At 43.1% G+C, this 21,208-nt stretch overlaps 2 protein-coding genes across 8 annotated transcripts in view; one reads left to right on the top strand and one right to left on the bottom strand.

Moving 5' to 3' along the window:
• The window catches only part of LOC129706212 (PDZ domain-containing RING finger protein 4-like), a 318,827-nt gene extending 298,995 nt beyond the window's left edge, over window positions 1-19,832 (top strand). For 3 of the 5 annotated variants that reach the window (XM_055650281.1, XM_055650279.1, XM_055650282.1), the window contains 4 exons: window positions 3,115-3,177; window positions 9,235-9,336; window positions 14,507-14,623; window positions 17,623-19,832. In XM_055650281.1, coding sequence (XP_055506256.1) covers window positions 3,115-3,177; window positions 9,235-9,336; window positions 14,507-14,623; window positions 17,623-19,170 — 1,830 coding nt within the window. In that variant the 3' untranslated portion in view covers window positions 19,171-19,832. The remainder of the gene's footprint in view (window positions 1-3,114; window positions 3,178-9,234; window positions 9,337-14,506; window positions 14,624-17,622) is intronic. The other 2 variants (XM_055650280.1, XM_055650283.1) reach the window with 2 other exon arrangements.
• The window catches only part of LOC129706213 (uncharacterized), a 152,177-nt gene that overhangs the window by 2,523 nt on the left and 128,446 nt on the right, over window positions 1-21,208 (bottom strand). For all 3 annotated transcript variants that reach the window (XM_055650284.1, XM_055650286.1, XM_055650285.1), the window contains one exon: window positions 303-469. In XM_055650284.1, coding sequence (XP_055506259.1) covers window positions 303-469 — 167 coding nt within the window. The remainder of the gene's footprint in view (window positions 1-302; window positions 470-21,208) is intronic.

Genomic DNA, 21,208 nt, shown 5'->3' with positions numbered 1-21,208 from the left:
GTTGGTCTGCCTGCTTGAAACACTGCAATCTTTATGGTGACCATTCTCTTTCATTACTTTTAAACAGCAACAGTGCTAGTGGCATTCTGACACTGGTATGGAAATTGCACATTATTTTGGTGAGATTGTACAGAATGAAAACATTGACCCTATTTGATCGGCCTCTTGAAAGAAAGGAAGTCTCTAACGCTATGAAGGTGGGATTCAAAGATTACAGTTGTCAGGAAACAAAATTGTGAAGTGTTGGGCCATAGGTTATCAAAAAGTAATCATAAATGAGATAAAAAAAAGGCCTCCATTACTGTAATAGCGGATTTAAACAGGAATGCAATGGTAAAATGAGAGAAATGAATAGTTGAAGATAGCGATCGTGCCAAAGGTGATAGATAGAAGTGTCCCTCAATTGCAGGGTCATCACTCATCTCTGCACAGTGTTGACGTTGATCGAGTATAATTTGTATTCCAAATTCTGCAACACACAATAACAAGAACCAGTATTAGACGGGAGCGCCCATGAATCATGATTGCCACAGCTTCATCTGATCATCTAGACAACGGCCCCTTCTTAAAATTCCTTATTTGTTGCTTATCTCACTTGGCAGATAACAAAATGGTATAAATTGTCTTTCCATAAATTGTTTGGCTGCTGTAATGGTATGTAAGCTAGATTTGAGATCATCTGCCACTGCTTTGAAGTGGCAGCACAATCAGTAAAGCATGGCGTACATTGAGGGGGGGGGGTGGATGTTTTGATTAACCTCACTAGACTCAAAACTCGAGAACAAAGCATTTAATAGTCTCCAGCCTCAGGTTATAAATATCAAAGCAAGGAAATTAACAGATGTCCTTGATGCTTGGTCAATCAATATGTGACAGTATGAAGCATTCTTAGACTGCAGGTCATCGACACTCGGCAACTTCTTTAAACAGTACTCTTCTGTAAGATGTCCTATAGGCAAGGCTCAATCAGCTCAGCTAGCTGCATATTCCATGCAGTTGCACTTACAATAAATGCTCTCTTTCAATGGACCCTGTCAAGGTCCTAAATGCGCACAAAATCCATAAGAATAGTTTTAGGGAAGTCCATTCAGACCATCGGTTCATAACTAAAGAAAGGTAGCAGGGGTGCGGAAGTGGTTCCCCAGAGGACATAGTACTATGTACGTGTACCATGGCCTGGGCTTTCGGTCCGCATTAACCAACCTGATCTCCCTGTGGCTCAGCACTTCAATTCCCCCTCCCATTCCGAATCTAACCTTTCTGTCTTGGGCCTCCTCCGTGGCCAGAGTGAGCACCACCGGAAATTGGAGGAGCAGCACCTCATATTCCGCTCGGGCAGTTTGCACCCTAGCGGCATAAACATTGACTTCTCCAATTTCCGGTAGCCCTTGCCGTCTCCTCCCCTTCTCAGCTCTCCCTCAGCGGGATAGGCAGCGTCTCTGGAGAGAAGGAATGGGTGACGTTTCGGGTCGTTTCGATCCTGAAGGAAATAGGCAACGTTTCGGGCCGAAACCCTTCCGGGTTTCGGCCCGAAACGTTGCCTATTTCCTTCGCTCCATAGATGCTGCTGCACCCGCTGAGTTTCTCTAGCACTTTTGTCTACCTTTTGGTGGTGCTGCTCAGTATCCGATTCACATGCTTTGCCCGCCATTGGCAATGCAACTTTTCAGCTAGCTATTATGGCACACCAGGCTGATCCACTATTCCTTCTGGGAATACAAATTTGGTCACAATTCTCTCCCTGGCACACCCAGCCATCTCTTCTCAAATGTGGGGATTGGTGAAAGTCTTAGGTCAAAATTCAGCAGGTGCAGGAAACCTGAAATAAAATGAAAACTGCTGGAAATACGCTGCAGGTTGGGCAACATTGTGTCAGATATAGGCTTCTGGACTCAATTACTTTACATTGAAGCCCTGGAGTTAAAATAAGATTTACATTGCAGAGTAGAGGTAGATGAGAGGTTGAAAGGATAATATGTTGGTTAGACCGCACTTAGAGTGCTGTGTTTAGTTCTGGTGATCATGCTATGAAGAAGATTTAATTTAAGTTAAAGAGGGTGCAGAAAGTTCCACAGGAATGTTGCCTGGACTAGTGGGCTTGAGTTATAAGGAGAGATCGGACAGATTGGGAATGTGTTCACTGGTGTGAAAGAAATCAAAGGGTGACCTTGTAGAGGTCTCTAAAATCATGAGAGGTGTAGATAGGGTAGATAGTCGCAGTCTTTTTCCTTCAGTGAGGGAATCCAAAACTAATGTTTGGTTACTGAAGAATACAAGGTGAGAAGCGACAGATTTAAAGGAGATCAGAAATGCAATTGTTTTCCACACAGAGGGTGGTAGGTTTGTGGAATAAGCTGTCAGAGTAGGTGGGAGAGGCAGGTAGAAAAACATTTGGGTAGCTATGTAGATAGGGCGGGTTTAGAGGAACATGGACCAAATGCTGGTGAATTAGACCATCTTACACAGGCATCTTGATCACCAAGAACGAGGTGGGTCAAAGGGTCTCTTTACATGCTGTATAACTATGAATGTGAGATCCTGGCAGGAAAGGAAGATTTTCTGAAATGCATATTGGGCAGAGGTATTCTGTAACATGGTCACTCAGTCTGCATTTGGTTTCCCCAGTGGAGGGGAAAACTACATCACGAGCATTGAATGCAACACATGATATTGGAATAAATGCAAGTGGCACTGCTTCACCTGGACCATATAGGTCTCTGGATGGTGAGAAGGGAAGAGTGAGATGGTTTGGTGTTGCATGGCAAGAAACCATGAGGGGTGGATGGAGATGAAAGAGTCAAGCAGAGCAGCCCAGCGGAAAGAGATCTTTTGCAATACTGTACGGAGAGAGGAATAGAAGATATGTCAAGTGATGGTATCACATTGGAGGTGTCTGAATATAGAGGTCGATAGGATGGAATTTGAGGCTGCTCTGGGTGCACGTAGAGGGTGGTGAGAGCAGACATGCCGGTGATGGAAATGATATGTCTAATAGCACTGTCAACAATAGTGGAGTGGAGACTTGGGTTAAGGAGATGGACGGCACTGTTTTTGGAAAGCATCATCACCAGACAAACTGATAGCATAACCTTGGACATCATTTTATCTCTGCAGGTTGACCCCAATAGCATTGCTGCCAAAGATGGGCGCATCAGGGAAGGAGATCGGATCGTGCAGGTAAACATGTTCAGAAATGTTTTGACAGACCAAGATTGCAGAGCTCCTCTTATTGCAACACGAACTAGACAGGCCTTAGATGTGCAACGAGTTGATAGAGGATTTAATTCTAGTCGAGTTTGGTACCAGTTTCGTGCAATGAATGCAGCCCCCACAGAGGGTGCCATACCACGGCTGGGCCAGGCATACATTGTTGCCATAGCAACATTCAGACTCGACCCTGCTGGATAGCATTCCGGTTTGGCAGAAGCAAGGGCACAAGAAAATGGACTATTCAAAATAAATATACATTATCAAAAAGGAAGCTGCTTTGTTATAGAGCAGATCACTGGCTTCCCAGCCTTTGTTTGCATGCCAGGGTTAAATTGCTTGCCAAAGCAAGTTTCAAATAAGAAACCTTTTTTATAATGTCTGCAGAGCTGTCAGGCAGTTCTTTCAGATTTGTTTATGGTCCTTGTTTTAATCTCCACCATGGGTGTCACAGTGCAACCTACCCAGATGTTGCAGATATGGGGGGTAATCATGGTGTCCCACCAGGACCAGTATTGGGAGTGCCTCTCTCCTTGATGTACTGTATATTCATGACCGAGACTTGGGAATAAGAGGTATAATTTCAAAATTTGCAGGCGGTGTAAAATTTAGACCGTGGAATACAGTGGCAGACTTTCCCTGAAATGTGCCAGTGTGTAGCAGATGGATCTAATTTAGAGAAGAGTGAAGCAATTCACTTTGGAAGGAAATGTAAGGAGAATCATTTTGATCTAAGTGGTGCAATTGTAAGGTGAATACTGCAATTGAAAATGAATATATACACACACACACACACACACACACACACACACACACACACACACACACACACACACACACACACACACACACACACACACACACACACACACACACACACACACCACTGTACTCCACAATTGAGATTTGTAATTGAAAAAAATCACATGGTTAATGTGCACATTGTCAGATTTTATTAAAGGGTATTTTTATACATTTTGGTTTCACCATGTGGAAATTACAGCGGTATTTATACATAGACCCCCATTTCAGGGCACCATAATGTTTGGGACACATGGCTTCACGGGTGTTTGTAAATGCTCAGGTGTGTTTAATTGCCTCCTTAATGCAGGTATAAGAGAGCTCTCAACACCTAGTCTTTCCTCCAGTTTTTCCATCACATTTGGAAACTTTTATTGCTGTTTATCAACATGAGGACCAAAGTTGTGTCAATGAAAGTCAAAGAAGCCATTATGAGACTGAGAAGCACGAATACAACTGTTAGAGACATCAGCCAAACCTTGGTCTTACCAAAATCAACTGTTTGGAACATCATTAAGAAGAAAGAGAGCAATGGTGAGCTTACTAATCGCAAAGGGACTGGCAGGCCAAGGAAGACCTCCATAGCTGATGACAGAAAAATTCTGTCTATAATAAAGAAAAATCCTCAAACACCTGTCCGACAGATCAGAAACACTCTTCAGGAGTCAGGTATGGATTTGTCAATAACCACTGTCCGCAGAAGACTTCATGAACAGAAATACACACTACAAGATGCAAACCACCGGTTAGCTGCATAAATAGGATGGCCAGGTTACAGTTTGCCAAGAAGTACTTAAAAGAGCACCCATAGTTCTGGAAAAAGGTCTTTTGAGCAGATGAGATGAAGATTAACATATCAGAGTGATGGCAAGAGCAAAATATGGAGGAGATAAGGAACAGCCCAAGATCCAAAGCATACCACCTCATCTGTGAAACATGGTGGTGGGGATATTATGGCCTGGGCATGTATGGCTGCTGAAGGTACTGGCACACTTATCTTCATTGATGATACAACTTCTGATAGTAGTAGCATAATGAATTCTGATGTGTATAGACACATCCTATCTGTTCAAGTTCAAACAAATGCCTCAAAACTCATTGGCAGGCGGTTCATTCTACAGTAAGACAATAATCCCAAACATACTGCTAAAGCAACAGTTTTTCAAAGCAAAAAAAAAGGTAAATTCTTGAGTGGCCAAGTCAATCACCCGATCTGAACACAATTGAGCATGCATTTTATAGGCTGAAGAGAAAACTGAAGGGGACTAGCCCCCAAAACAAGCATAAGCTAAAGATGGCTGCAATACAAGCCTGACAGAGCATCACCAGAGAAGACACCCAGCAACTGGTGATGTCCATGAATCGCAGACTTCAAGCAGTTATTGCGTGCAAAGGATATGCAACAATAGACTAAACATGACTATTTTCATTTACATTACATTGCTGTGTCCTAAACATTATGGTGCCCTGAAATGGGGGGGGGGGGGGGGGGAAACCAAAATATATATAAACACTGCTGTAATTTCTACATGGTGAAACCAAAATGTGTAAAAATGGCCTTTATTCAAATCTGACAATGTGCACTTTAACCACATGTTAATTTTTTTCTATTGCAAATCTCAAATTGTGGAGTACAGAGGCAAATAAATAAATGATGGATCTTTGTCCCAAACATTATGGAGGGCACTGTGTGTATATATATATATACACACAAACACACACAATTCTGTGGATCTGTGCAAGACAAGCTGGAAAACCTGTTAAGAATGCATTTGAGTCCTTGAAGTTATTTGGGCAAAAAAGCTTGTGACCCGGGTTCATTCCTGATCTCCTGTGATGTCTGTCTGGAGTTTGCACATTCTTCTTGATTTTTGTGGGTTTCCCCTGGATATTCTAATTTCCCAACGATGTACCAGTGAATTAAATGGCTCCTAGTGTGTAGCTGAGTGGAAGGCAAGTCAGTGAGGTGTTCATTAGCATGTGAGAGAATAGGGTGCAGGGTATTAAGTGAACAATACGATTGCTGCGATTGCTCAGAGAGTTGGCATAGACTCGATAGACCCAATGGGCTGTTCCTACATCATAAATGTAGGTAAAAGAAGTCTAAGAGTACAAAAGCAAGGTGCTAGAAAATAGATCCCCAACTCAAAACGTTGCCTATCCATGTCCTTTAGAGATGCTGCCAGATCCGCTGAATTACTCTAGCACTTTGTGTTTTACTCAAGAATTCAGACTGCAGTTTCTTGTGTCTCCATTTTATAAAATTCTGGTTATGGGGCTAGTCTGGTTAAGAATTTAATCCTATTCCGAACACTACATATGGAAGGATATCCAAACAATATCCCCTCGTTAAATGAGCGCTGGGTAGATTTCCTGGAACGGTAGCAGGGGTGAGGGACTTCCACTTTGTACTCAACACAAATAAACCAAAGTTATTCCCTCAGTCAAAACGAGGGTTAATAGTGGCATTCTACATTATGTTAGCTTTGCATTTGTTAGATAAGGAGAGTTGTTTTACCTACTGACAGGAGATGGTGGAGTTTTAAAATCACTAGGAAAAAAAAACAGAAGGGAGATGAGATTTTTCCACTGTTAGTTGTTTTGATCTGAAATTTAGTCAGAAAGGAGTTTCGGTAGGAGTGGCAAAATATGAATTAGTTCTATCCTTGCAAATGCAAACAAACCATTAATTAATACCACAGTGCATGCAGCCAACAGTAATTTAACACCAAAAACTGCAAATGCTGGAAATCTGAAACGAGGAAAGAAGATTATAGAAATACTCAGCAGGTCAGCTGGCATCTGTGGAGATATAAATAAAGTTACACAAAAAAGCTGGAGAAACTCAGCGGGTGCAGCAGCATCTATGGAGCGAAGGAAATAGGCAACGTTTCGGGCCGAAACCCTTCTGTTTCAGGCCAATGAGCATTCATCAGAACTGAAACTTTGGCTGGTTTTCTCTCCATAGATCGTGCCTGACTTACTGTGTATTTCCATCATTGTCCTTTGATGAGAAGTTGAATAATTCTTTCAGTGCTATTTCTCCATTAAGTGAGGGACTGTCCAACTGAGATCACAGGGCTTACCTACCAGTATGGTAGATACTAGTATCTGCAGAGCCAGAATAGAGGAACACAATCTGAAAACATGTATTAGGATATTCAAGGTTGAGATTCTGAATACTCCTCCACTAATCTTAAAACAGCATAGGCACGGTGGGCCAAAGGGCCTTTCTCTGTGCTTTATGACCTAATCTTTTCTGCATAATCTGAAGAATGTGGATTGAATAGAGGTCTAGTTGAATCATTTTAATTGGCATTAGTGGCATTCTTACCAGCAACACTGATATAGGGAGAGCTGCTGGGAGAATAGACATCGCCGTATTGGAAGGTGCTTTGGAGTGTGGTATCAAAAGAGGCAAGAAAGAACATTTGTTGTTATTCATTTACTAACTCATTGTTAAGAATGGGGAACACAAGCTTTCTAAAAGGTATACATTTTCTTTATTATCCCCTTGAGTTGCAACTTTGCATGTGGCACTTCAACTGGCAGGAAGAGTTTCCTTCCTCACACTGGTGAGACAAAGTGAGACCATAAATCTCTTCACTGCAGGGTAATATCGGCCTCGTTTCATGCTGATTAAATGTAAAAGGCATAAGTTAACAGTCTGTCTGAGAAACGTCATGAGAAAGCCAAATGGAAGCCTTGTAACATATGCCCAAATATGCAGAGATTTCAGCACCTTCTTTTGACAATGAGCTCAATGTATTTGTTTATTCAAGCACATTCAAGCACCTGCATGCAAAAAAACGACTACAAAATATAATGCAGCTTCTTCAAAGTGTTATTAAAAAGTCCGTGCAGCAGACTTTGAAGAATATGCAGTTCACTGACCAGAATGTTTATTCTTGGAGATGTAGCATGGAAACAGACCCTTCGGCCCACTGAGTCCATGCTAACCATTGATCAGCATTCACACTAGTTCTGTGTTATCTCACTTCCTCATCCACTCTCTACACATTGGGGAAGGAGGGGGGAATTTACAGAAGCCAAATAACCTACAAACCTGAACGTCTTTGGGATGTGGGAGGAACCCAGGCAGTCACAGGGGGAATGTGCAAACTCCCTACAAACAGTGCCCAAGGTTAGGGTCGAACCCAGATCTCTGGTGCTGTGAGGCAGCAACTCTACCAGCAGCCCCACTGTGTCTTAGGCTGCCTCTTTATAATTGGGGGAACCAGAAATCTGACTTTCTTAAGTGCCGGAGATTTAAATCACGGAGTGTATGACTAATCTTCTCTTATTAATGTATGTTGTGACAGGTTCAAGAAAGGAATAATGTGCAGTCTTTAGTAGATTTGTGGAGTGTGGAACAAGCTATTGAATCTGTAAGGCATTTGAAAATACCTGTAACTAAATGGCACTGATAAGAATTCCATGAAATTTCTCTTTGGGTGAATGAAGGGAAGAGATCTCAGAATGACAGTCGGTTCCACTGGCAGCATGAAAAGAAAATAGACTATCAGGCTACGAGTGCTACATTTGTTGCCCCGGGCACTCCGGAGAGGCAGTTTGATATGCCGTGGCGCCATCTTCCTTGTTCAAGAATGCCTTCAGGGCGTTCCTCTTTTTCTAAATGTTTATTTGCAGATTATTTGCAGAAAGTGAAGCTAACTACAAATAACTCCCATGGTCCGTATCGCGCTGTTCTCTTGGCGGATTTTTTTAATTCACTACCAACTTCTCAATTGATTCAAGGTGTTTTAGGAAAAACAGTGTGCCTGTAAGCAATGGAGGTCCATCTCATGTTGCATTGCTTCTAATTGGATCTCCCACCAATGCAGAGGTTGACTGATTCCAGCTCCAGCACCATTATCTCTGACTGACACTTCCATTACTCTGAAGAGAAAAAAGATGGACGTCATCTGTCATCTGCCAAGTAATTGTGTTCCTGGATATATGTTGCTGAGGCACATGTTGGACATTTATGAACATTACAGCTTCCTGTTATGTCCAGCTTCCTTTCCCGATCGATAACAACTTCTGCAGTAAGCACATAATTGAGTGACAGCACTTACTGCCGTGATCCTCAAGAGGAGTCTTTTGTGTGGAAAAACTATGCCAATTTTTTATACAAATGAGCTGGAATTTGCTTTTTACAATGTTCAGGGTTGATGTGGTGAAAATAAATATGATTTTCTTTTTAAAATTTCTTTGTCCTTGTAGATAAATGGCAAGGATGTCCAAGACCGGGAAGAAGCAGTGGCGTTGCTCTCCAGCGAGGAAAGCAGAAATATTCTCCTGCTGGTTGCTAGACCCGAGATTCAGGTAACTATTGATTAACACAGAAAGCCCCATCTATTGCGTGTTGAAAAGCGTATTATCACATACTTTGTAATTGGAGTTTAGATAAATGTACCATATTTGAACGTAACAAGATCCTGGAACAATGAATGCAATGAATGCATGGATAGGACAGGTTTGGAGTGATATGGGCCAAATGCAGGCAGGTGGGACTAGTGTAGCGAGGACATGTTGGCTGGTGTGGGCAAGTTGGGCCCAAGGGCCTGTATCCACACTGTATCACTCTAATAAATGGCGCACGCCATCTTTCAGCAGCATTAGTTGAAGCATGGATATTGCCCAGAAGAAATTTCCAATTCCTCTTCTGGTGGAACTTGTAATATTGCAACCTCTCCCCAGTGCTGCACTGCAGTGTCAGGCTGGTTTATGTAACATTTTGTCGTGAGGCTTGGAACCGCAAACAAAGAGCAAAGGGAAGGATGCTTTGGAGTGGTGCATTTCTCTGTGATCTTCAAGGTGGTGGTGAGCTGTGCCAATGGAGTTTCGGTCAGCAGGCAATTGTTATTAAAACACCAGAAGTACCATGAAACTGCTTTCATTCCTCAATAATTTTTGTTGTTGCACTTTACTTCTCCGCCATCTTGATCCCACGATGTTCCTCTATTTCACATTCCCCCCGCCCGCTACATTCTCCACCCTATTAATCTCCCCATTCTCCCGGCTTCCCTCCTCATCAACTCCTGTAAATAATTGTCTGAAGATCCAAAGACTTTGTTTCCTCATGACATTAACTATCTCTTTCAGTACACATTCACTTTCCAGATACTGTGATGCTCATTATTCGCTACCTTTTACCATGAATTCTAAACTCAGCAATGAAGGAAACAATCTCTCGGGTTGAAAATGGGTTGCTTTACAATGTGTTCTTCTTTCTTTGGGTTCAGTATTTGTAAATCCCAGCCCTTTGGTCAGTAGGTCATCCGAATGAAGAAGCAGGGACTAGTTCTGATAAAGGCATGTTGATAAATACTCAAAGCCTTTTGAACATTCTTTCGGCATATTTCCACCTTATCCTGTAAATATTTGTAGCATGGGAGAATGCCAACTAACCATCCGGTTGTTTGGGAGAACAAACTATATCCACACATTCATCAAAGCTGTGTGCTTCAAAAACCTATCTATTTTCTTTCTTAAATGAATCAACACTGACATCCTAGTAGCAATTAATAGCATGCTCTGACACATACAACGTAGATATATATCTGAATCCTTCTGTGACATTTTAAAATTGATGAGCCCTTGTCGCTCCAACCAAAATAAATATGCTTTTAATTCTCATTCTATCTCAAATTGGAATAAAATTTCCATTACATCTGTTCCTGTAGAAATAGTCCCAATAGTCCCATTCCTCATACCTCAGTTCCCTATTCCTGGCATCATGCTTGTTCCTAATAGTATCTTATAATGGGTTGTTCAAAACTAAATAGAGTTCTGGCACTGCAGTACACAAATTTATCATTGCATCTGCTCTGTCATTTTATTAAATCCAAAATTCTATTTACTTTTACTTTGGCATTATTCCCCAGTACTCGTATGTATTCAAATCTCAAGATATCTTCTACTCATTCCTCAGGGCCCTTTTCAGTGGGTACACACCATAAGACATGAGAATTAGGTCTTCGCGTCTGCACTGCTATTCAATCGTGTGTGATCGATTTTCCCTCCTCATTCTCCCCATTCTCCTGCCCTTTCCCCATGACCTTTGATGCCCTCACTAACCAAGAACCTATCGATCTCTGCTTTAAAAATGCCCAGTAACTTGGACTCCACCGCCACCTGTGGCAATGACTTCCACAGATTTACCACACTCTGGCTAAAGAAATTCCTCATTTCCTTTCTAAAGGTATGTCCTTTTATTCTGAAGCTGTGCCCTCAGGTCCTAGATTCTCCCAATACTTGAAACATTCTCGCCACTTCCACTCTATCTTGGCCTTTCATTATTGTTTCTTTATTCACTCCAGAACATATCAATACAGACTGCTGCAATAAATCTGTCTATTCTAGCAAATTGTAGTGTTTTAGAGATGACCTCACTATTTCTCATATCTATACTTACCCACTATCAGGAAACATTGAAACAATGTCCCCTATTCTCCAGTCCAATGGAGAAAGGAACTCATTCCCTTGAGCCCGCTCTGCCAATCGTTGAGGTCATCATTGATCTGTGACCTGGTTTCCAAAATCCAAATGCGCAAATCGCTTAACACCTCTTTGGTTAATCAAAGATCTATCAATCAGAGATTTTAAGTAAGTAATTGAGCCAGTAACTTCCATTGGCAAAGGGGCAGTCACAAACTTGGACTAGACTTTGTGCGTGATAATGTTTCACAACTTCCCCCCTGAGAAACTTGACATTAATTTATGTAGTGCATCCTTTGGTCGTGGATTTCTAAACCACAAATAGTTTTACCCTATCGAATTGCCTCTTAAATCTTCTGAACACCAGGAAATTGAACCCTGGTTTGAATAATGACTCCTAATTTAACTCCAGAATCCCCTCACGTATTATCCTACACTCACTCCAAGCCCAGTTTATCTTTTGGACTTTTTAAATAGCAGATCTAAATGGTGCAGTCAGAGTAGGGCTTGGTACTTCTGTAAAGCCACACCTAACCACAGATTTGTGTTCCATTATCATTTTCTGTACCTGCCCCCTGACATGTAAGTATGTTGTTAGACCCTTACGTTTCTCTGTACCTCCACAGTTTTTGGAAAAGATTCAATAATTCAATTAAATGATACTTTATTGTCACCTGTACCAAGGTACACTAAAATGCTTCGTTTTTGCATATAAGCCGCTAGGCCGATCTGCCGCATACAGCAGACCTCACCAGGCAGTGGACAAAGAGTCACCACGTTTCTGGCGCCGACAGTTACAAAGAGTTAATTAAACGGTCTACATTTCCTTGCAGTGATAAACCAAACCTGCCACCACACTTGGGGAACCACACCCACTGGGTCCACCTTCATTTTCAGCAACTCCCGACTAGGTACCCCCTCGATCTCGGCAGCATACCGCCGGGTCCACCTCCGTTCTCCGCCGTCCCCCGCAGGGTTGCATCGGCGGCCTGAGTCCCTCCTCGCTCTCGGCGGCCCACCGCCAGTATGCTCTCGACGGCGCAGGTTCCTTCTCGTTCTCGACGACCTGCCTGCATCTCTGGAGCTTTCTGCCACCGCACTATGCATCTCGGGTTCCAAGACGTGTGAGCTCGGCCTGCCGAGGGGATGGCCCGCAACTTGCCGTGTTCCCTTTCTCCACGCACGGCTCACGGCAGTGCTTTCTTTTTTTTTAAATGTCTGTGCTGGATCTTGGTCCTGGAGAGTTTTTCCACCTTTTAATTTCTTCATTACCATCAACCTCCTTCCATGAAATGTTTAGTGTCCACTGCCCCCTTTCTCCCTCTCTCCCCAACAATTCAGTCTTCACTTCCTTGGGCTGTCCAGAAAGGCTATTTACCTCTACAATAGTAAATACAGACACAAAGTTATTATTTAACTAGCTTCCACTATTTTCCTACTTTTAGCTTTTTGTCCACTGTTTTCCTTTACTATCCAATCCTCAGCTTTGCTCTGAACCATTCTCCTTATTTCCATATAAAATGTAAATGATTTTTATTGTTTTTTGTACCTGACAAGTTTTCAATCCATATTTCATTGAATTCTTACTATGTCACCTTTTGTCATTCTTTACACCCGCCTCCTTTATTAAAATTTGATTTATTTTGTATAATTTAATGCTTTTGGTATCCCCTCCCTTACTGGTTATGCACAGAAGACAAGCGAGGCTTTAATCTCTTGAGTACAAATGGGGCATGCATCATGGTAAATTATTTTCTTTTGTATAGATACTCCTTCAATTTATCCATTATAATAATCCACATAAACTTGTTGAATGCTCAATCCACTGAAGTCGGAATTAATCTAGAAACCTCAAGTTTCTCACTTTCACGTGCAACAGTGTTTTTGGTATTACTTTTGCATTCAGATAAATGTTCATACCATTTGATTTTATAATTAAATCCCCGTGCAACTGTAAACCATTTTCAGCTGTCCCTCTTCAATCCTGACCTCCAGTGCTGTCTGTGTGGAGTTTGCACATCCTCCCTGTGACCACGTGGGGTTCTCTCTGGATAAACTCTATGGGCCAAATCACTGCCAAATTTATGTGGAAAAATAAATCACTAAATCTAAGGTCTTTGTACAGTAAGCGATCATAAATACACCTCAAACTGTAAGGCCAAGCTCCAAGTTTGTAGAAATAAATATCACCAGTAATTTGTCCTGGCCAACAATTAAGCAATGGCTAAGAAAGCACACCAACCCCTCTACGATTTAGGAAGTTCGGCATGTCCCCAAAATCTCCCACCAACTTCTACAGATTCACCAAAGAAAGCATTTTATCGGGATGCTTCACAGCATGGTTTGGGGACAGCTCATTCCAAGACTGCAAGGAATTGCAGAGTTGTGGACGTAGCTCAGACCATCACGCAAACCAATCTCCCTACCATTGATTCCATCTGAACTTCCCGCTGCCTTGGCAAGGTCACACGCATAATCAGGGACTAGTCTCACCGAGGTCATTCCATCTTCTCTGCTCTTCCATCAGGCGAGAAGTACAGAAGTTTGAAAACACATACCTCCAGATTTGATGACGGTGTCTTCCCATCTGTTTCAGGCAACTGAACAGTCCTCTCATCATCTAGACTGCGGTCCTGATATCCCATATACCTTATTGGAGAACTTTGAACTATCTTTATTCGGATGTTATCTTGCACTAAATGTTGCACACTATATCCTTTATCTGCACACTGTGGGTAGCTTGATTGGAATTATGTGTGGCCTTTTCTTCGACTGGATAGCTTTTCACTGTACCCCAATAAACAGGACAAAAATAACAAACCAAACTAAATAATCAACATTGCTGTACTATGCCAAGCTCCCTCTAATGGACACAGAAGCAATTACATAATGTGGTCCAAAGTATGACTGCTCCACCAGAATTTCGAGATAGTATTACTCTCCATCATGCAGTGATTTGTATTTGTATTCAGCTTTAGATTTCCTGATTGTCAATGGGAAGGCCCATGAGCTAATAATTGTTTTGTTAAATCCTATCTTTTTCCTCTTTTAACAGTTGGATGAGGGTTGGCTGGATGATGATCGAAATGATTATCTCGATGAGCTACACATGGACATGTTAGAAGAACAACACAATCAAGCAATGCAATTCACAGCCACAGGTCTTGAGCAGGTAAGATGTGTTGCTTGTGGGAGCTTTCTCCGTGCAGTTTGGCTACCTCATTTGATATGTCTTTCAGGAAATCATTAATTGGTTGTAAAGGATTGGGATGATGCAATGTCACGTGCATCATGGTTTCATTTTAAGTGCCAACTATTGAGTCATTTATAGTGAAACAAGTCCAACCTTGCCCTAGGTGCCACTCATTTTAACAACAGCGTTGCCCTTCAGATCAATGTGTCTCTGCCTGTCCAATTAACTCAAGATTTGAATGCCAAATTGTCAACATGCTCAATTCACAGTTGTAGTTTTGTTGTGAAGGACTGTTATTTATCCATTTCTGTATAATTTATACGGAGATGAAATAGCTCTAACCTCAGCAGTCTAGTCCAATCAAACAGTACAGGTCATTTACGTGATAGATCTCTCGATCTGTATGTGTTGACCATAAACTGAGGGCAGATTGCAACCGAGTTTGAATTATGACCTAAGTTTTCCATACTACACATAAAAGGCAGATGGACTTGCTTGCTTGACAGCTTCTTGGCATATTCTAATTTTAAGTTCTTATTTTGCCAATTATTTCAAGCTTAAAGTGTCATTGCCTTGCACGAAAGGTGGGCATTTTAGAGTCTAACCGATAGATGTTCTTCCCAGGCAAGAAATTGACCATTTGCTGTTAAGATCCCCTTATCTGGTAACTAACAGAAATCGATTGTCTATGCTTGAGATCCTGTTCTTAGAGTCATAGGGTCATGAAGCCAAACAGCGCAGAAATAGGTCCTTCGGCCCAACTCGTCCACGCCGAACAAGATGCCCATCTCAGCTGGTCCCATTTATCAGCATTTCCGATTCATGCACCTGCTCCTAATGTCTTTAAAATGTTTGTTATTGTACCTGCCTCAACCACCTCATCTGCCAGCTCAACCCAGAGAGGCAACACCCTCAGAGTGAAGATTCCCACTCAGGTTCATATTAAATCTTTCCCTCTAACCTCCACAACGGCTTGTACAACAGCAACATACTGTCCAAACTTCTATACTCAACGCCCTGACTGGTGAATCTAGTGTGCATTGAACAGCACTTTCAGGGTGCTATTGTAGTTGTACTCCTTGATCTCTTTTCTACAACATTCCCTGCGGCTCTACGGTTCACTGTGAAAGTGCAACTCCGGTTTGACCTCCCAAAAATCAAGGTTCTTCTGATCAGTGCTTCATGTTGCCAATTAAGCTTCAGATTCCTCAACTTGATCATAAATTGCTCTCCATTTGGAAATGACTTCAAAAGAAAACTTGATCATTATTAATAAAGCTGTCAATTAATTATCATTAATGCTACTGTTAAATTTATCAACCAAAATGAATTATGTTGGAGGATAGCATACACGGAGCCACTGGTTCTGCCCCCTGATGTTCATGAGTGGACAACTGGTGCATCTGTGCACTGGTACACAGAAGACAGAGATTAGCTTGTGGTGAGTTCCGTCTGCCATTTACACTGGGTTGCTGGATGCTCCGAGTGAGTGGATCAAGCTGCTCGATGCTATCCAAAATGTCCCTACTCCATTTCAACAGTCATAGCCTAGTCTCCCTTGAATGGGTGGGAGCTTTAAACCTTTAAGGATGCTTTTAGAAACATCCTTGAACCTTGACCTCTGTCCAATTGGTAGTCTCTTCATGTTGCAGGACTCAGAATGGAGTGTGTTTTGGGCATGCACATTGGAACCAACTTGGTGTAACTGGATCTTCCTTGCTGGGAGATGATGCTGTTATTGTTTCAGTTATCCTGCCAATGAGCCTAGCGGAGGTAGCACTAGTGGTAGCTCTCAAGGGCTTTGATGGGTGTGGTGCAGTTAGTCCGTATCTCATTTGTATATGGGAGGGCAGAGATCTATGGTACCCAATAGATTGCAACCTTTGTGCCGGTTGATCTACAAACATTCATGTCTTTGGATGCCAAAGAAAAATTTGAATGTCATTATTGACAGTTGCTTTTATTGCAAAGCGGCTTTGAAGATGTTGTCCTGTTGTGGTCCTTTGTTGTCAGAGGGCAGTGAAGACCTGTTGGTGGAGCACCTTCCTCATTCACATGTTGAATGAAAGGTCCATTGTTACACATACTTCAGTGAACGAGTCAATGGTGACTTAGTGTTTAAGTTTTTTTTCGGCTGGTGGGGTGAAAGGTGAGGACTAGGGGGACTCGGCCCTTGTTGCGAGTGCGGGGATGGGGAGAGAGAGCAGTGTTGCGGGGTATGGAAGAGACCCTGGTGCGAGCCTCATTTATGGTGGAGGAGGGGAACCCCCGTTCCCTGAATAGTGAGGACATTTCAGATGTCCTGGTGTGGAACGCCTCATCCGTGGAGCAGATGCGGCGTAGACGGAGGAATTGGGAGGCCCGAAACGTTGCCTATTTCCTTCGCTCCATAGATGCTGCTGCACCCGCTGAGTTTCTCCAGCTTTTTTGTGTAACCAATGGTGACTTAGAGCTGAGTTGCACGATGCCCTATTGTGCTTGTGGTAACTAAATGTTACATGGGGATTAATTTCTGCCTGCAGCCAAACTTGTGAAGATGGTCGTGTTCCCGATAAGGACATAGGAGTAGAAATAGGACATTCAGCCCATTGATACTGCTCCACCATTCAATCATGGCTAATCTTTTTTTCCCATTCTTCTCCCTGTACCCTTTGACACCCTTACTAATCCCTCTCCACTGTTTAGTCAATTAATTTGATAAAGTCAAGAAAGAGGCACGCATGGTGTTATAGCCTTTTAAACCCACTTTCTTCTCTTTGGCCTCTCATTCTCATGTTTTCACAACCATTCTGTTGTCAACTGTCTTCAGATGCTTTTCCATCTTTGAGTTGAGTTGAGTTTATTGTCACATGCACTGAGGTGCAGTGAAAGGCTTTTCTTGCGTGTTAACCAGTCAGAGGAAAGTGTGTAATCATGTTGTTCAAATGCCTTCAAGTATTCATCGACTTAGTGACTGAATGTAACTTTTTTTATGCAAGCAGAAAAAGCACGAGGAAGATGGTGGAACAACAGACACGGCGACTACCTCCTCCAATAACCACGAGAAGGACAGTGGGCTTGGCCGTACGGATGACAGTGTGAGGAATGATGAGAGCTCGGAGCAGGAGATCCTGGGAGAGGAGCAGAACAGCACCTTGCTCGAGAGCCAGCGGGAGCTAGGCTATAGTCAGGACACTTTGGGCAGCAGCGAGCTCCAATGCAACGAGAGTTTTGTGTCGGGCGAATACAACGATTCCGACTTTGTCGGCACCCAGGACGAAGACTGCGAGAGGTTCAAGGAGCTCCTGGAGCTGAAGTGCAAGATGAACAACCGCAGCCAGTTTGACCTTTACTATTCCACCAGCACCATAGAATGCGGCAAGAGGCAGCAAGAGGTGATGGATCGGGAACTGGAGATACTCAACGAGGAGCTGAGGAACATTGAGCTGGAGTGCCAGAACATCATGCAGGCTCACCAGCTGCAGAAGGTGAGGGAGGAGTATGGGGACGTGTGGTCCATCCATGGCAGCAGCTTCAGGAACTACAACACCAGTGTCGACACACAGAGGGGGAAGCTGGCCGACATCCTGGAGCACCCTGAGAAATCGGACAAGGACAGCACAAGCGCCTACAACACGGCCGAGAGCTGCCGCAGCACCCCGCTTACGGTGGACCGCTCCCCGGACAGCTCTCTCCAGCGAATGGTCTGCATCATCAACAAGAAGAACCTACGGAGCGCCGTCGAGCAGGCACCGCCATCGCCCAGGGAAGCCAGCCCCGCCGTCAGCAGCTCCTCGGAGACGCCAGAGACAGCTGTGCCTGGGGAGGACCCGGGGAACCTGACAGAGGGGAGCAAGTCGGGGGAGCAGGAGTGCGGTGGCGGGGAGCGGATCCCTTACCTGTCGCCTTACCACAGCTCCCCTCACAGGCACGTCAACATCCCCGCCCACGCCCGCCATTACCAGAGCTACATGCACCTGATCCAGCAGAAGTCGGCGGTGGAGTACGCCAACAGCCAGCTCAGCCTGGTCAGCGCCTGCAAGGACTCGCAGAGGGCAGGGGGTGAGGGGGAGATGGCCGGTGGCTCCAAGTTGGATTGGAAGGTGAAGGTGCGCAGCGACGGCTCGCGCTACATCACCAAGCGGCCGGCACGCGACCGCCTGCTGCGCGAGCGTGCGCTCCGGATCCGCGAGGAGCGCCGCGGCCTGACGACGGACGACGACGCGGTGAGCGAGCTGAAGACGGGTCGTTACTGGAGCCGTGAGGAGCGTAAGCAGCACGCGGCGCGCGCCCGCGAGCAACGGCGGCGGCGTGAGCTCATGCTGCGCAGCCGCCTTGAGTGCCTGCGGGAGGGCCCGCAGGGTGACGGCGCCGACGGCAAGAGGGAGGTGAGCATCATCGAGCTCAGCCACAGAAAGATGATGAGGAAGCGCAACAAGAAGATCTTCGACAACTGGATGACCATCCAGGAACTCATGACACACGGTGCCAAGTCACCAGACGGCACGAGGGTCTACAATTCCTTCCTCTCGGTCACTACTGTGTAAAAGGAGACACTTGTTTTTTTTATATATATAAGGACGCTATCCATTTTGAGGTAGCATACAATTGCCTCGTTAAATGTGGCATGTCACTTTTTTCTATCCGAGGACTGCTTTTGATCTGAATCGTGGTTTTTACAAGCAGTTGCTGATTCACTTTTACAAGATTTATAAATGTGGTAACTGTTTGTAGGTCACAAGTCCCCACCATCCATACAGTACGTACATACCATGGTCATCAATCTCACTATTTGTATTAAAAAAGAGCCATATTTCATATTATACTATTGCTATTGTAACTTAAAAATCTGATTTTATGTCTGTTAATCATTACACAAGTTTCTTTTGTATTATGTCTATGTTATTAAAACTATATGACGCCAATCCCAATAGCTTTGCATACTTGAGCTGCCAGCTCTTACATTACTTTCTATGCTGCAACATGGGAACATCAAATTAACATTCAACGTTTTTTTAACTCTCACACTTGTTCAGCCATGTATTGTACGATTAGTCTGTAAATTAAAAGTGTATTGTCCAAGTAAAGTGTAGGTGGTTGAGTGCTTCGTACTCTAGTGGATATGATGATGTAGTCAGGTAAATTATGTGGTTATTGTGAAGATAAAATAAATTATTGCTTATATTTGAAGAAATGCAGATTTCACAGAGTAACTATGTTATTGTAAAATCTATTCCTGCACATATTACAAATATTTTCTTATTGCCATTGAACAAGATTCAAGTTGGAGAACCATTATTTTAAGGGTATAATCAAAATTATTTCTATTCAGACCGATGCAAGTGAATTTTCCAATTGTTAATCTCTATCAACAGGATTTTAAAAAAATACCCATCAAAATCCTTGTTACATCGTCAGCATTAGAAAAATAAAAGTCTGAATATTTTCAGCCTACAGAAAACTTGAATCTTAAAGGACCAGCCAGCTATGCCAGTGCAAGAACTGGCACAGGTAAATGGGATCTCAATCTTTTCCCACCATTCGGAAAAGTCATGGTTGAGCTGATACCTCAACACCATTTAACGAAGAGAGACACAAAAATGCTGGAGTAACTCAGGCAGCATCTCTGGGGGAGAAAAAAGGAATAGTTGAAGTTCCTCAACACCATATTCCTGAGTCCCTGAGCTGCAGAAATCTATTAACCTCAGTGCTGAGTGCAATCAATGGCTCAGTTGTCACATCTCTTCAAGATACAACATCCAAAATATTGAACACCCTTTGCATGAAAACTCCGAAGTGGTTAACCTCTGATTTGGCCTGGCTCTAGAGTACTTAGCCAAGGACGGAGATGCATCCTTAAGCTGACATCACAGAAATGTTCAACATTTTTAAACTCTTGAGCACAGAAAGCCAAATTATTCAATCTTTCCGCACATGACAGATCTGCCATTCCAGGAACAACTGTGGTGGATCTTTGCTACTCTCCCGTCACAGCAAGTATATCCAATTTAGTTTAGAGGTGCAAAACTGTATAAAGTATATATAGAACATAGAACAGTACAACACTGTCCTTGCCAAACATGATCCCAAGTGATTTGTATAGCTTGGCACATAACTCTACACGTGATCCACATCCCGCCATTCCCTACATATCCCTATGCCTGTCTAAAAGTCTCATAGCTGCCACTTTCTAATCTGCCTCCAACCCCACCACGTCAGCATGTTCCACAGATGATCTCACCAGGGTCCCATATAATTATAGTCAGACATCTTTAATCTTTTGCTCACAGTTTCTTGCATAAAAGACCAGCACGCCATTAGTTTTCCTACCTGCTTGCTGCATCTGAATCTTAATACAACATTTTCGAACCTCACCATTTACAAACTACTTAGCTATTCCGGTTCAAGTGCATTTTTTTCTATCTGCAGAAAAGGTACTTAGCATTGCTAGTTTTTCCAATCAAAAGGATGCCTTTGTCAAAATAAGAGCTTCAATGTCAGTGAACTGCACAAATCTATCAATATTATGCATGCATTTGTTAAACTTCGTACCTGTTTACGACAATGTCAATATTGGTGTCCTTA

Source organism: Leucoraja erinacea, chromosome 19 (genome assembly GCF_028641065.1).
Source record: "Leucoraja erinacea ecotype New England chromosome 19, Leri_hhj_1, whole genome shotgun sequence".
Taxonomy (NCBI): domain Eukaryota; kingdom Metazoa; phylum Chordata; class Chondrichthyes; order Rajiformes; family Rajidae; genus Leucoraja; species Leucoraja erinaceus.
The sequence above is the reverse complement of the archived record's forward strand: the minus strand, read 5'-3'. Positions and strand labels throughout refer to the sequence as shown.